At 42.2% G+C, this 17,302-nt stretch overlaps 1 protein-coding gene across 4 annotated transcripts in view; it reads right to left on the bottom strand.

Moving 5' to 3' along the window:
- LOC145714945 (gamma-taxilin-like) overlaps positions 1-4,117 on the bottom strand; it is a 40,922-nt gene extending 36,805 nt beyond the window's left edge. For 2 of the 4 annotated variants that reach the window (XM_081794495.1, XM_081794496.1), the window contains exon 1: positions 351-4,108. In XM_081794495.1, coding sequence (XP_081650621.1) covers positions 351-639 — 289 coding nt within the window. In that variant the 5' untranslated portion in view covers positions 640-4,108. Of the gene's footprint in view, positions 1-350 lie in introns of all 4 variants that reach the window. The other 2 variants (XR_014137066.1, XM_081794497.1) reach the window with 2 other exon arrangements.
- Positions 4,118-17,302: the final 13,185 nt, after the last annotated feature.

The raw sequence follows: 17,302 nt of genomic DNA, 5'->3' as shown, positions 1-17,302 counted from the left end.
TTACTGGTCAGATTGCCACTCCACTCCACTCCATTCATTTAAAGGGTTAAATACGGGGCAAAACAACAGCACTGCTGCCCAAAGGCCACAAACTTTTTCCCCCAAAAAACAATTCTTGATTATTTGCAGAGAAATAATGTGATTCCTATGACCAGGCTTCCTACCTCGTCATATTCTCATCCTGATTATAACTGCCAACCTGTTCCAAGAACACAGAGGTGTGTTTTCACCTAACCACATCTTAAGACAGACTTAAAACAGACTATGTTCTGTCATTACCTGTGCTGCAGAAAGGCTAGGTAAAATGAGTAGCATGTGAAAATGTCCAAGCACTGAGCAGAAATTATTACCTAAGGTTTTTCCTTTGTTCCTGTTGCACTGTGCATCTTGCTGATCATCAGAAGGATCTCTTCCACCATCTGGCCCAGGAGGCTCCATTCTTGACTCTTGCGTGCAGTACACTGGGTTCACCAAATTCCTGTTCTTTCTTATAAAGTTACTGTCTTCATCCTCTTGCAAGGAATGCCTGCTACTTGCGCCAGCACAATTTGAGTCTTGGTGCTGAAGAGTATCGTTCGACTGAGAGTCACACAACCTATCTGCTTTTACGCCTAGCCTGCAAATTCTAGATTCATCCATCGTGCCACTCACAAGCTAGAAAGAATGAAGAGGGGGAAAAAGAAATTTTAAAAAGGGCCATGGAAGGGGCTAAATCAATTGTAGTGAAGGAAGGGGAACTATGCAGTGCATAAGAATACAGTTTTCCATCCTACATTGCTCATGTCTAAACATACTGTGTACTTTTCGTATGTGGTACAATCAGTGGGCCCATCATCATTTCACAGTTTTTTTCCCCCCTCCTTTCACAGTTGTTTGCAAAATAGCAATGCCAGTTAGAATCAAAGGAGGCAAAGAGTTGGGAAGGACGACCATAATGGTAGAATAGAAAACCCCGAGGCTCTGTCCCCCCAGCAAGTAACATGCTGGCAGAAACCACCAGAATCAACTTCTGCAGAACTCTGGGACCTTCTCAAAACTTACAACACAAACACAAAATAAAACTTATAACCCAAACGGAAGGCTGAGCGAATGAAAAAGCAGCTGTCTTGCAGCAGGAGAGAGCACTGTGGGATTTTAAACTTCCCACCAACCATTCCCTATACCCTACGTCAACAGTGACCATGGAGGCGGCAGCCCACACTCTTAGTGCCAGAGGGAACAACGCAGACATTATTTTCAAAGGATCGTGGTCCCAGTCAACCCTTTCTGGCAGGTCTCTGAGAACCGTGTACGTAGGTTTGCCTCTGTTTTACTTTGGGGAGAGCTGTCCCAAGACTGAGGTAGCTTCCCAGGATGCTCTGGATACAAACATCCCAGCCACAAGTATTGACTTCAGCGGCTGGGTGTATGGAACAACAATCAGGAAAAAGGAAGCGAGAGAGAGAGAAAAGCTAGAGGAGAGAGAAACTGGGAAATGAGATGATGATATAGGCTTTTCAAAAGTTCTGGCATCCGTCTGGCCTTCATGTAGAAGTGAGAGCTAACGTGTGAAAGCAAAGTTATCAACAGCCTGCCTACGCCGTTCAAAAGCAAGTGGAAACATGTCTTGTGTACTGATGTGGGGCCACCCTCTCCCTCTTCACGTCCTCTGATTTCTTCCTGTGTACCCTGACTTTAGCCACCTTAAGGAGGAGGATGGCTAGGGTCGGGAGTAAGGATTCCCCATCCCCCAATGGAAGCCAAAGGCCATACGCATGCATCCCAGCATGCTGGTGTACCGTGGACAACAGAGGGACTCAAACTTTTATGTCTCTGTTTGGAAACAGCTACTGAAGTCACTGCCCCCATCTGAGTCTGTTCCACCGATGGCATTTGGGGCACACTTCACAGATCAAGGAAGTGAGACAATCAGCCATGGGCTTATTCAATGTACTGTTACTGCGCTGCCCTAATTCTGAATGTATGCTTCAGATTACTCCACAAATACATGTATACATCGGATATAAAGTGTAATATGCTGCCCGTGGGGATTCTGTCATTTGGGAAACCCACAAATAAGTGCTTTTGGCGTCCACAAATCCTAATGACTCCTTTATGTTACAAGTCTCTGTGATAAGGCAAGCAATGGGCAAGCCTACCTCACATACCCGGTGCATCCTTTGGAAAAGCACCAATTATCTTGTCCCTGGGCTCCTGCAAACGCTGAAGACTTATTCCAAGATGCTCTCCTGACCCTCTGGCCTGATATTCTCCTTTCGGGGTGGGTGAACTCAGTTTTTAAGACTAACAATGTAGGAAAAGCCCAACAGGTTTCATGTAACAAACTGAAATGGCCGACTCGAGGACTTAGTCAGCCAAGTCCCACCTCTACTTTACACAAAGAAGTGTTCGCTGTCATTCTGGAGGTCTGTTGCCTGAAGCAAAGCCACTGGGCCAGTGGGATTCAGAGGGGCTCTCCAAATTCCGGTTTCCTCTCCAAATCTCCAGTTTACCCGGTGACCTGGTTACAATGAAGCCGAATGGCCGCAGCTGGCTGTGCTCGCTGTTTTGCCTCAGCACAAATTATGAAGAACCAAGAATGGACATGGCTGCTGCGTTAGGCGGAGTGAATTCAAGGTAACTCCTGCTGCTCTGCTGCTCTGGCCTATACCTTATCTCTCCCCGGTAAGACTTGTTACGGCTCACTACTTGGTCTTCAACTTAGAAAAAAAAGACAGACTGGTAGATTAAGGACCTCCTCTTTAGCACCACGAAATGGGGAAATCAATCAAACCCACTAAATGAATCATCTGGGTTATTCACGTAGATGCCCATGGTGAGAGTGAAAGCAAGCTGCGGATCAAGCCTGCACCACCCGGACTGCCGCCTTTGCTACAGGCTGAATTACGCTCACTGACTGCACGGATCATGGCAACATGTACACCACCATCGTAGACTGGGCACAAAGTAAAACATTCTGTTTCTGATGCAGACGTTACCACTGTATGCTAGGCTTGTGACACAGGCTGAGAGTTGACCCAGTTGTCTCCAGATTGGGAAGGCCACAGCACACAGGGCACTGAGTGTACCTCCTGCTGGAAGTTTGAGTACCGCTGACCTTTGAACTATTGCCAGGGCTACTGGTCTCGGGTACCCCACGGCTACCTCCTTTTCAGGTTGTGGGGTTGCCACTCCACTCTGATCAGCTGACTCTCACCACAGCAACGAAGCCCTTGCCCTAATCGATCCTGTGATCACCTCCTACAGATGACCTGTGATCTGACAGTGGCACACCTCTTATCAAAGACCCACTAAGAATGCAGCGACAGTCCAGGTACCCCTTGTACCACCCACGTTCCCCCATCATCCATAGGCACGTAGTATTACTGGGAGTTAGGACTGCCCCTCAAAAGCCATCTCAACAAGATTCCCAACAGGTGCCAGGGTAGCTCAGTCAGTTAAGCCTCCAACTTCCTGGTCTCAGCGCAGGTCTTCTTCATCTCAGGGTCATGAGTGCAAGCCCCACAATGGGCTCCATGCTGGGTTCCTAATATTACCTCCCCACCTTGTCCTTATCTACACACCTTGGAAATGCGAGTTGGGCCAGTGAATGCAGCTGCCCCCAGAAAGGGATCATCCCCTCTGTCTCCTCCCGGGTAATCATCATCGGGGCCAATGCGGCAGAAGAAATTCAAAGAATCCTGACCATAGCATTCTTGGGCTGATGCTTGCCTCATTCCCCCGACAGTAAAACCGAGTCACCCAGGGGGAACACCCTCCAGGTACCAAATGGGGCCTAGAGGACTCAAACGTTGCATCAGCTACCTGGAGTCTCTTGTGGGACTGACATGGTCCTAGATCACAAGGATGATGGCGTACATTGTTGAGTACAATGCCCAAGGGATATCCCTAGGGTGATAGTCCACACCGGTCAAAGAGGAGAGAATGCATCTCTGTGCCGTTTATACAACTTACCTCAGCCCTGAAGTACCTAACCTTTCTGGACAAAAGGACTGCCACAAGTAGGGGATGACCGGACAAAAGGTAAAGATGTATCTCCTGGAAATACCGGAGATATTTTTGCGGCAGTTACCAAAATGTACGCACTGAGGCAGGAACGGGTTAGGCGAAGGGGTGCTGGGGGTGGGGGGGAAGGAAGAGCCCCTTGGACTGGACACACTGCTGAATGTGCCTTCCAGCCAGACAGCTCATGACAATTTGACTGCAATTTAAATGGATGTAGCTAGCAGGGGATGTCCCCGAACCTGCACCTCCCAAATAAAATACATGTGTACCTCACTGAGTGTCTGCCCTGCCTTCATTCCTCTTAGGCATCACCAGCTCATTCCAGGGGCAGAAAAATGCCACCCTCCCGATGTCATGGACAGAAGGACAAACTGCATGGACTGGCCTCAGGCAGGCCATTCAAAAAGGGGATATAATTCAATTACTTACCTGCAAACTCTAAGACTCACCGGCTCTCTAGGGAGTTATGCTGTCAAGCACTCTGAACTTGTGCCACTTGGGGACACTGATTGAAGTCCTCCCTGGGAAGCTCCAAAATCATAAACAACACTTTCTTTCCAAAGGTACCATGTGTGCCTCGTCTTTCATGGAAGTTGTGCACTAATTTGTGTCCCTCAAGCGTCGTCTGTCTTAGCGGTGGTCATAATGGATCACCAAGTGTTTAAGTCATAACAGATCATCAAGTGTTGAAGTGTTTAAATACCACTAGTACTCATGTAGCCCTCAGACAACTGTGAAGTGCTCTCCAAAATGACGCTAGCTTTGGTTCCTTGCAGGAACCCACCCGAGAACAACTAACTCCACACGTAGGTGGGTTTATGCCCACAGCGCAGGTAGTTTTATCCCCACAATGGAAGTCATTCACGAACCAAAGGCAGTCTGAAATCTGTCCACAAATTTAGTTGAAATGATCAACGAATGGCTTCAAGGGAGTCTCAACTCCCTGGCCAGAGTTATTAATGATGACAAAATTGCCCTAGACCTCTTTCTTGCGGACCACTTGTGAGTGTATCTTGCCATGCCTCAGGCCAGTGGAAAGGTCAACACCGGGCCCCACGGAAGAAAGCCATCTGGCTTTCTGACGGTCTGTGAGACTTCCTCAGCCAGTTACAGCAGGGCAGGGTCGAAGTTAATCCTGCCACTTGGGCTCTTCCTCATGCTTGGAGTCCTGTTGATAGTATCCTATGAGACAGACTGGAAAAATCTGGTCCTGGGCTATGCTGGTCAGACTGAACAAGTGTGGCCAATGGGCACCCAACAGAAGATTCACCAGAGCCTATGACAGTGTTTCTGCCTCTCTTGTGGGCAGAGACACGACACACCTCCTGTCTTTGTTTCAGACTATCTTTTCAAGGATGCCCTGGGGGAAAAAATAAGAATGGCATTGACTTCTAAAGCAATGGGCAGATTTGCTTACTGCCTATGTTTCCAGTTGCTGCTGTAACAAAGGGCCACAAACTCAGTGGCTCATTTATTATCTTATATCCCTTCTTGAGGCTCTGTGGGAGAATCCATTCCCTTGTCTTTTCTGGGGGCTACCTGTGTTCTTTGGCTCGTGGCCCTTTTTTGCATGTTCAAAGCCAGTAATAGCAAGTTAAGCCTCATACATAATGCCTCCTCCCGCCCCCCTCCCCCCACCCCCGCCACCTCACCACCGACTCCTCTCCCCGTCTTTCCTTTGCAAGGATCCTAGCAGTTTCACTGGGCCCATCCGAAGACTCCCTCAATATCCTCATCTATGCCGCCACATCTTTGCCAAGTCCCTTTGGACAATGAGGTCATTCATGAGTCCTGCTGAAGACATGGGCGTCCTTGAGCAGGCACTGTTCCTCCTACCACACTGCCCATTATTAACGAGTCAGATCCCCTAAACCTAGCATTACTCTTCTGAAATGCAAACATCATCTGCTTCTCTTTACACCACCAGGCTCAGGAGACAGGTGCGTGCATGCGGGCCCTCAGGTAAATGCAATTGTAAAAAACTCTTCTTTTGTCTCGAGGTTTCTCCCCGTATTCATAAAATACTGCCAAGTTATCAGTTTGCAAGTAAAGTAAAATCTCTGGCCCTCCACAGTTTCTAGTTACCATGATTTTTCAGATTTGGGTATCTGCCCGATATTTTCTAGAAAATGAATGAAATAAGCCCGTCAGGATAAACAACAGAATTTGTCGCAATGGGAAAACTTCAAACTTTCAAATGAAAATCAGAATTTTGGAAAATTTCAGTCAGCCATAGCTGGTCATGGCTGGCCGCTACAAATTTTCTGTTGTTCATAGGCATACGTTCATATCAGCAATCTCCAGGTTTCCCCCAACTATGGCATAGAAGAGTTGGAGCTGTTTCACTGGCCGCACTGTTTCTGCCATGCATCCAGAGATTTCGATTACCAGAGGCAGAGGTGGGTAATGGTCTTCCCACATCCCTTGCTGTGTGTGCTTATTCCACAACTTCCACAGAGGCCCTTTTGTTCATTGATGGATGCCTAATTTTTCTTCTCAAGGGTGACAAAAAGGAGGACTGTCTCATTCAGCCACAACCAGGACATAGCTCCATCCAGTTCTTTAATAGGACATTTAACTTATTTATATATATTTGAGCATAAATTGTCAATATATATTTACTTATTTTTTTTCAAATTTATATGTAAATCCAAGTGAGTTAACATACAGTGTAATCATGGTTTTAGAAGTAGAATTCAGTGATCCATCACTTACATACAACACCCAGTGTTCATGACAAATGCCCTCCTTTGTACCCATGCCCCATCTAGCCCATCCTCTTCCATCTCCTTCCATCAACCCTCAGTTTGTTCTCTATCACTAAGAGTCTCTTGTGGTTTGTTTCCCTCTCTTCTCTGCCTCCCCATTCACCAATGTTCATCTGTTTCATTTCTTCAATTCCACATAGGCATGAAATCATGTGATATTAGTCTTTTTCTGATTGACTTAATTTTGCTTAGTATATGCACTCTAGCTCCATCCACATTCTTGCAACCAGAAAGATTTCATTCTCTTTGATGGCTGAGTAATACTCCATTTTATATAGATACCAAATCTTCTTTATTCATTCATCAACCGAGGGGCATTTGGACACTTTCCATAGTTTGGTTGCCATTGATTATGCTGCTACAAGCATTTGAATCTGTATTTTTGTATCCTTTGGGTAAATACCTCATAATGCAATTGCTGCATTGTAGGATAGTTCTATTTTTAACATTTTGAGCAACTCCACACTGTTTTCCAGGGTGGCTGCATGAGTTTCCATTCCCACCAATAGTGCAAGAGGATTCTTCTTTCCACATCCACCAACACCTGTTGTTTATTGTGTTATTAATTTTAGCCATTCTGACAGGTGTGTGGTGCTATCTCATCATGGTTTTGATTTGTATTTCCCTGATGATGGGTGATGAGGAGCACAGGCCTGTTAGCCAACTGAATGTCTTCTTTTGGAAAAAAAATCTATTCATATCATCTGCTTCTTCCTTCCTTCCTTTCATTCTTTCTTCCTTCCTTTTTTCCGTATTGCCTTGCCTTGCTTTGCCTTGCCTTCCCCGCCTTGCCCTTTCACTTTCCGTTTCCCTTTCCTTCCATTCCCTTTCCTTCCCTCCCTTCTCTTCCCTCCCTCCCTCCCTCCCTCCCTCCCTCCCTCCCTCCCTCCCTTCCTTCCTTCTGTCCGTCCTTTTTGAAATTTTAATAATGCAGTATATAATTTTATTTGTTTGTTTGTTTGTTTGTTTGTGTCAGGAGTATATTTTAGTGATTATTCACTCCCATGTAACACCCAGTGCTCATCGCAACAAGTGCCCTCCTTAATGCCCATCACCTATTTACCCATCCTCCTCCAGCAACCCTTAATTTGCTCTCTGTATTAAGAGACTCTCATGGTGTCCTTCCCTCTGGGGTTTTATTATATTGTATTTTTCTATCCTTTCCCCTATGTTCATATGTTTTGTTTCTTAAATTCCACATATGAGTGAAATCATATGATATTTAGGTGATTGACTTATTTTATTTAGCATAATACTCTCTGGTTCCACCCATTTTGTTGCAAATGGCAAGATTTCACTTTTTTTGATCATGTCTATGTATGCACCACATCTTTATCCATTCACCAGTCGATGGACACTTGGGCTTGGCCCATAATTTGGCTATTGTTGATAATGCTGCTACACACTTTGGGGTGCATGTGACCCTCTGAATCAGCATTTTTGTATCCTTTACATAAATAGCTAGTAGGGCACTTGTGAGGTTGTAACATAGTTCTGTTTTTAATTTTTTGAGGAACCCCATACTGCTTTCCAGGGTGTCTTCCGACCATTCCTTAACTGGGTTATTTGTTCTTTGGGTGTTGAGTTCAATAACTTCTTTAAATATTTTGGACAGTAACCTTTCATCCAGTATGTCATTTGCAAATATCATCTCCCATTCCAATGTCTGCCTTTTAGTTTTGTTGATTGTTTTCTTTGCTGTGCATAAGATTTCATCCTGATGAAGTCCCAGTAGTTCATTTTTGCTTTTGTTTCCCTTGACTCTGGTGGCATACCTAGTAAGAAGTTCCTACAGCCAAGGTCAAAGAGATTGCTGCCTGTGTTGTCTGCTAAAATTTTGAGAGTTTCCCGGCTTACATTTAGGTCTTTCATCGGTTTTGAATTTACCTTTGTGTCGGTGTAAGGAAGTGGTCCAGTTTCCTTCTTCTTCTTCATGTTGCTGTCCCATTTTCCCAACACCGTTTGTTGAAGAGGCTCTTTTGTCCATTGGATATTCATTCCTGCTTTGTCAATGATTACTTGACCTTATAGTTGTGAGTACATTTCTGGGTTTTCTATTCTGTTCCATTGACCTGTGTGTTTTTGTGCCAATACCATACTGTCTTGACAACCACAGCCTTGTAATATCGCTTAAAATCCGGAATGGCATTGCCTGCAGTTTTGTTTTGTTTTGTTTTGTTTTTCTTTTTCAGGATTTCTTGGCTATTCAGGGTCTTTTGTGGCTCCGTACAAATTTTAGGATTGTTTGTTCTGGCTCTGAGAAAAAAGTTGGCAGTATTTTGATGGGGATCGTATTAAATGTGTAGATTGCTTTGGGTAGTATAGATATTTTAACAATATTCGTTCTCCCAGTCCGTGACCATGGAAGGTCTTTCCATTTCTTTGCGTCACCTTCAATTTCTTTTGGAAGTCTTCTATAGTTTTCAGAGTACATATCATTTATTAGGTTTTTTCCTCCCACGTTTTTAATTGTTTTGGTGCCATTGCAAATGGGATAGACTCATTTTTGATTCATTTTTCTGCCGTTTTGTTACTGGTGTACAGAAGTGCAACACATTTCTGTACATTGTCTTTATATCCTGACACTATACTAAATGCATGTATCAGTTCTAGCAAATTTTGGGGGAAGTCTTTTGGGTGTTCTCCATAGAGAACATCATAGAGCATCATGTCTTCTGCAAATAGTGACAGTTTTACCTCTCCTTGCTATTTCAGATGCTTTTGACTTCTTTTTGTTGTCCGATTCCTTTAGCTAGGACTTCCAGTTACTATGTTAAATAGCAATGGTGAGAGAGGACATCCTTGTCTTACTCCCGAGCAGGGAAAAGGCTCTCCGTGTTTCTTCATCAATGATGATATTAGCTGAGGGTCTTTGCTGAATGGTCTTTATGATGTTGAGGAGTGTTCCATCAATCCCTGCTTTGCTGAGAATTTTATCAACAAAGGATGCTGTATTTTGTCAAATGCTTTTTCCTGCATCTATTGAGAGGAGCACATGGTTCTTAACTTGCCTTTGTTGGTATGGTGTGTCACACTGAATGATTTGCAAATATTGAACCCGACCTGCAGCCCAGGAATAAATCCCACTTGATCATGGTTAATCATTCTTTAATGTACTGTTTGTTGGCTTTGATTTGCTAGTATCTTGTTGAGAAGTTTTGCATGTTCGTCGGGGATATTGGCTGGTATACGGTGTTTGGTTTTGGAATCAAGGTAATGCTGACCTCGTTGAAGGACTTTGGAAGCTTTCCTTACATTTCTATTTTTTTTTTTTTTTGGAATCTTTTGAGAATGAGCAGTATTAACTCTTCTTTAAATGTCTGGTACAACTCCTTGGGAATCCATCTTTTAGCCCTGGGTTTTTGTTTGCTAGAGGATTTTTTTTAATGGCTATTTCCATTTCCTTGCTGGTTATGGATCTGTTCATATTTCTATTTCTTTCTTTTGCAAGTTTGGTGGTGTGTGTGTGTTTCTATGAATTCCTTAATTTCTTCCAAATTATCACTTTTGTTGGCATGTAATTTCTTATAATATTGCCTGATAATTATATATCTGCAGTATTGGATGTGATGTCTCTGCTTTCATTTTTGGTTTTATTTATTTGAGTCCTTTCTCTTTTCTTTTTGGTAAGTCTGGCTAGGGGGTTATCAATTTTATTTATGCTTTCAAAGAACCAGTTGTTGGTTTGGTTGATCTGTTGTACTGGTATTTGCTGTTGTTGTTATTGTTGTTGTTGTTGTTATATAGTTTATTTCTTTTCTAGTCTCTATTATTTCCCATCTTCTGCTAATTCTAGGCTTTATTAGTTGTTCCTTTGTCAGCTCCTTTACGTGTACGGTGATTTAGGGAAATTTCTTACTGATTGAGTTAGACCTGTATTGGAATATACTTTCCTCTTAGGACTGCGTTCACTGCTTCCCAAAGGGTTTGAACTGTCTTGGTTTCAGTTTCACTGAGTTTCATGTAGTTTTTTTTCCTCCTTCTTCTTCTTCTTCTTCTTCTTCTTCTTCTTCTTCTTCTTCTTCTTCTTCTTCAATATTCTGATTAACCCATTCATTCTTTATTATGATGAGATTTAACCTCCACGTGTCTGAGGGCTTTCCAATTTTTTTCTTGTGGTTGGCTTCACATTTCATAGTGTTGTCATCTGAAAATATGCATGGTATGATGTCGATCTTTTGGCACTTGTTGAGGGCTGATTTGTGACTCAGTATGTAATCTATTCTGTGGAATGGTCCATGAGCACTTGAAAAGAGTATGTATTCTGCTGCTTTGGGATGGAATGTTCTGAATGTATCAGTTCAGTCCATCTGGTTCAGTGTGTCATTCAAAGCCATTGTTTCCTGGTTTATTTTCTGCTTAGATGACCTGTCCATTGCTATTCGTTAGGTGTGAAAGTTCTCTACAATAGGACGCCTAGGTGACTCATTCAGTTGAGGGTCTGACCCTTGATTTGGGCTCAGGTCATGATCTCAGGGTGTGGGCTCAAGCCCCATATTGGGCTCCGCACGGAGGATAGAACAAGATTGGGATTTTCTCCTTTCTCTTTCTCTCTCTCTCTCTCTCTCTCTCTTTCTGTCCCTGTGTCCCTCTCCCCAACTCACACATGCTCCCTCTCTCTGTAAAAAATCTTAATTGTTTTAAAAAATTAAAAATGACTCTTACTGTTATTGTATTATTATCAATGGGTTTCTTTATGCTGGTTATTAATTGATTTATATATTTGGAAGCTCCACGTGGGGGCATAAATATTATCAACTGTTAGAACTTCTTGTTGGATAGACCTCTTAATCATGATATAGTGCCCTTCTTCATCTCTTGTTATATTCTCTGGTTTAAAATCTAGTTTGACTGATATAAGTATGACTACTCCAGCTTTCTATTGGCATCCATTAGCATGATAGATGTTTCCTCATTTTCTCACTTTCAATCTACAGGTGTCTTTAGGTCTAAAATGGATCTCCTGTAGGCAGCATATAGATGGGTGTTGTTGTTTGAACCCATTTGATACCCTATCTTTTGATTGGAGGATTTAGTCCATTTTCATTCAGGATAATTATTGAAAGATATGAGTTTAGTGCCATTGTGTTACCTGTAATTTTGGTGTTTTTGGTGATGTTATCTTTTCTTTACAGTCTGTTGCTTTTTGTCTTAACTGCACACCTCTCCCACTCAGAGTCCCCCTTAATATTTCATGCAGAGCTGGTTGAGTGGTCAGAAACTGCTTTAGTTTTTGTCTGTGAAGTGTTATATCTCTTTTTCGGTTCTGGAGGAACGACTTGCTGCATAAAGTATTCTTGGCTGCATTTTTTCCCCCATTGATCGCATTGAATATTTCCTGTCAATGTCTTCTGGCTTGTCAAGTTTCTCTGGACAGATTTGCTATGAGCTGATCTGTCTTTCTCTGTAAGTGTAAGACTTTTACTCCCTTGCTTCTTCAGGATTTTTTCCTATTTGTGTATTTTATAAATTTGACTTTGATAGGCCTTCACAGTAGCCCACTTTTGTTGAATTTAAGGGATTTCTCTGGGTGGCTTGGACTTTGATGTCTGTGTGCTTCTCTGGATTAGAGAAGTTTTCAGCTATAATTTGCTCAAATAAAACTTCTGTCCCATTTTCTCTCTCTTTATCTTTTGGGATTCCTGGTGGTACAAATATTACTTCATTTTAATATGACATTGAGTTCCCTAAGTCTACCTCCATGATTCATTACCTTCGTTACTTCTTCTTTTACTTCATTTCCTCCATAATTTTATCTTCTAGATCACTAATTCATTCCTCTGCTTCATCCATACCACTGTTATAGCACCCGATCTGGTTTGCATCTGAGTTATGGAATTTTAAATTTCAGCCTGTCTGGATTTTAGCTCTTTCATCTCAGCAGTAAAGAATTTTTTAGAGACTTCAATGCTTGTTGAAAGCCCAGCTAGAATTCTTATAATTGATGTTTTAGATTCTAGTTGAGACATCTTACTTCTACTTGTATAGATTAAGTCCCTGGCCATTACTTCTACTTCCTCTTCTTTCTTTTGGGATGCATTTCTCTGTCTTGTCACTTTGAAGGGAAAAAGTAACAATTAAATTTAAATTAAAAAAATTTTAAAACAATGTTGAAAGAAGCTGAAACCTAGGTGTGTTTTGGTCCCCTAGGTAAGAGAAGCTTTAAAGAAAAAAGGAAAGAAATGAATTAAAAATAAAATAAATAAATGTGTGCTTTTCTCATATCCTTGAAGAGAAAAACAAAAACAGAAAAAGAAAGCAAACAAATAAAAACCCATAGTAAGTTAGATCCTGTTTCCTTCTTTTAGAGATGAACCTTTGCTCCTCTCTATGATCAGTAGACTTGGTGCATGGAAGGGATTTGTGTGGTCTTTTGCGGGGAGGGGCCTGCAGCTTTGATTCTCAGATGGATTTTGCCCTATAGAGATGTGCCTGGAAGATGCAGGAGGTGGGGCTTGGTGGAATGGCTCTATTTTCTACTTGGTGGCACTGTTTAGCTCACTAAGATTAATCAAGGCTGGTGGGCTAGGGCCAAAAATGGCTTCACCCTGCTCTCTAGTCCCCAGAGTTGGATTTTCAGGCTGTCCCAGACACAGAAACAATCTCTCCTGTGTCCCCAACTTCTGTTAGCTACCTGCTTTCATCCTGTCTGTGTCTGACAAGTCTTTCTTACAGATGTGCTACCCTCCAAGGCTGTGCTTTATTTCAGGCACATCTGTGTTTCAAAACCACAGCACTTCAGAGACCCTCATTGCTCAGACCCATGCTTATCCTTTGAGGGAGGGTCTTGCTGCACTATGGCTGGTGCTGACTTGTCCCAGGAAGCAGTTGCACCACCACATAGCGGTAGCAGCTCAGAGTTTATGGTAAATCTCAACACATAACTGCGCCAAGTTTGCTGTCCGCAGTCAGAGTCTTTCTTCCTATAAATCAGTGAATGTGGCAGCTCTGTGGTACTTGCTGGGTCTCTTGTCCCCAGAGAGGTCTTATCACCTCTACCAGTTGCATTCTAAGCAGGGGAACTTCTTTTCCCAGTGTGACCCAGGGGATCCTCAGAGGGGGACTCCACCCTGCTTCCTTAGGAGAGCACCACCACGCACTGACCCCTAAATCTTCAGGCTGTGCACTCCACTGTTTATAAAACATTGGTTGTATTGAGACCCTCTCCTTTTTCTCCATTAATGGTGTTAGAGAACAGGTGCATGTGTGTGTTGGTGTGTGTATGTGTGCAGCCCCTTGTCTGTGTTTTCACTCTTTTTTTTCTTTAGTCTTAACTCATTTCTTTGTGATCAGGGACCCCTCCCCACCACAGCATCAGTGGCTCTTTTCTCGCACAAGCCAATTCCCCACAGTTCCCACTTTCTACAGATCATTGTTCCTGTTTTCAGACAGACAGCTTTATTCTCTAGGACTTCTGATCAATTGTTTTTGTATACAAAATTATTTCATATTTATCTAGCTGTTCAGGGGAAGAGGCAAGCTTAGGGTTGCCTTACTTCTCTGCCATCTTAACCCTCATAGTTGATTTATATTAAAAGTAATTATTGAAGGATATGGATTTGCGAATGACAACTTAAACTTGGCTCAACAGTCACCTTAATCTCCTCAAGCTTTTAATTAATGCAAATTACATTTTTTGGTAATTTGTATAGGGCATTACAGTGTAGTATATCTCCTGAATCATATATATGAAAATCTACTTTGTGTCTAAATATATGAACCAAAATATATAAGGACTATGAGATGCAAAACTTACTGTTCCCAAGATTACAAGAGATCTATGATATGTCCTATTAAACACCCTTTCCCATATGTGTTTATCTTCATTTAGCAAAATGTATTACTCATTTACTTTCCACTAACTTTTTGCTCATATCCCACAGGAGCAAATTCTTTTTTACCTTTACTTTATTCAAGAACTATATTATATTCAGAGAGCATGAGATAGATGAAATGGATAGTGGCTTGGAAGCCAAGAAGCCCAGTCTTTGAATATACAATTTAAGCATTTCTGTGTGGCTGTGGGAGGTCCATCTTTGTTTTCTTATCTGTAAACTGGAATGTATAATACCTATCTTTCAAAGGGTTAAGAAAATGAGACATAATGAATATAATTTGTGGCCCCAGAAGAACTCTTATGGTAACAGGTGAATGGGGGCATTTTACAAAATACATGCTATGTTAGAGTTTATTTACTGTCCTTACTGTCCTAAGAAATGACCACAAAAACCGTGGATTAAAAAACATGCATATAGTATGCAGCTATTCTAGAGGTCAGAAGTCCAAAATGGGTTAGCAGTTTCTGCTGTAGGCTTTAAAGGAGAATCTGTGTCCTTTCTAGGTTCTAGAGGCTGCCCACATCCTTGCTTTTTCACTCCTTCTGCCATCTTTAAAGTTAGGTACATAGCATCTTTATATCTCTTTCCCTTTTCTGCTTCTATCACCTAAACGACTTCTTTGCTTCCTTCTGTCCATTCTGCTTCCCTCTTATCATGTTCCTTTTGATTATGCTGAGCCCTCCTAGACAATTCAAATACTCTCCTTATCTCAATATCCTACACAATCACAGGTGCAAATTCCCTTTTGCCATGTATGGTAACACATTGACAGATTTCAGAGATTAGAATATGGGCACCACTGGGCACCATAATTCTATATGCTATACTTTGGAAGATAAAATTGATATTAATATGGACTAGTATGTTACAAATTTTCGATGTCAATTGTAGTATCCAGGGAACCCCCAAAAATAATATTTAGAAAAGCAAATGAGAGAGGAATTAAAATTCTACACAATTTTAATTAAGAAAATAATTAAGAACAAGTAAATCTCAAAGATGGTAGTAATTAAAGAAGTAAAAGACAAGAGAAATAGAAGATATAGAAACAAATGGAAAAATGGTAGATGTATGTCATTGCTTAAATGTAAATGGATTAAACTCCCAAACAAAATGCATAGATTGTTTGAATAAAAAACAAACCAGAGAGAGGAGCAAGATGGCAAAACAGTCTGGAAGCTTTTTGTGTGTCTCACATCCATGAAATACAGTCAGATCAACACTAAACCACCCTACACACATAGAAAACTGATTGGAGGATTAACAAAACGATCTGCACAACCTGAACCACAGAATTCAGCAGGTATGTGGAATAGAGAGGTGAACTTGGGGAGCAAAAAGCCGTGAAAGGTAGGGAAACACTTTTGTGGGTGGAGAGAGGGAGGAAGAATATGGGAAAAGCACCCCTCCCCCAAATAAAGTGGAGAGAAGGTGGAAAATTGGAAACAGCTGTAGGGATTAAACTAAAAAGGGAGAAAGGATAAAGGAGAGGGTTTCAATCCTTAAGGGGAACACAAAGGCTACAACTCTGCAGCTCAATACCTGGCGGTGCGCTGGTGGGAAGGACAAATCCCCAGGAACAGAGTGGGGTCTGGGAGGTTCTCGGGCCACATGGGTAAAAGGGCTGAAAGGACATTTGGTAGAGACTGTTGAAGCCACCTTGTTCCACCAGACCCTGGAAGATGGCCACATTCACTGATGCTGGAACAAGGTCATTAAAAACGAAGCCTGGTGCCAGATGTGTGTTGGGAATTTCCATAATACCTGAAACACTGTTGCTACACTGTCTTGTGAACTTTTTCTGGGGCAGCCTGGCACCTGGCCACAGTCTCAGGGCACCGGCTGCAACAGGGTCCAATGGGCATTCCTGGGGGCAGCCGATATTCAGCCATTGCTCATTTGGGCATTGCTCAGTGAGACCCTCCCACAGAGGGGCAGAATGGGTCAAAGCCACAGTCCTTCAGAAGTAAGGAGCCAGGGAAAACAACTGATCTGAGACAAAACTCAGGAGAGAGGTACTGCTTGGGGCCTGGTCATGGAGAGTGCAAAAGTGGGCAGTGGACAGAAGCTGAAGACAGAGGACAGGTGCATGATTGCTGATCTGGGAGAACAGACTGGGTAGCTGGGTGGTGTCATTTTCACCGGTCTTGGGCATATGTATATGCACCAAGGAGAGCTGCAACAATCCACCCCAGTAGGCTGGCAGTGCCATCTAGTGGAGAGCAGAGTTTTTATATGCAGTCCTGCCCAACTGGGCCACTTCACTCTTCAAGAACACAAGTCTCACCACCAACTTAATTTATGGACCATAAATAGATACATAGACTGACTTCTAGGGGAAAACAAAGCAATATGAATCTTACTTCAATCTGTTAGCAGGTTCATTTTTTCAATTTTATTTCTTTTTCCCCCCCCATTTCTCTTTTACAATTACTTTCTGTTTCTTAAATACAGAAAGAGAAAAAAATAATTTTTATTTTCAATTTTTATTAAAAACATTTTCTTTAATTTTTATTACTATATTTTTTACTTCTGTTTAATTTTTTTCAAATTCTACTTTACTTCCATCATTTTATTTTAGTCTACTTCAGTGTATTCACCTTTTCAAACAATTTCCTTTTCTTTCTTTTTCTATTTTCTCTTTTTCGTTTCTTTTTTTTTTCTTGAATGCAGAAAGAGAAAAACTTCATG

Source organism: Panthera onca, chromosome Y (assembly GCF_046562875.1).
Source record: "Panthera onca isolate mPanOnc1 chromosome Y, mPanOnc1 haplotype 2, whole genome shotgun sequence".
Lineage (NCBI taxonomy): Eukaryota > Metazoa > Chordata > Mammalia > Carnivora > Felidae > Panthera > Panthera onca.
Note: the sequence above shows the minus strand (reverse complement) of the source record. Positions and strands in the feature narration are given on the sequence as shown.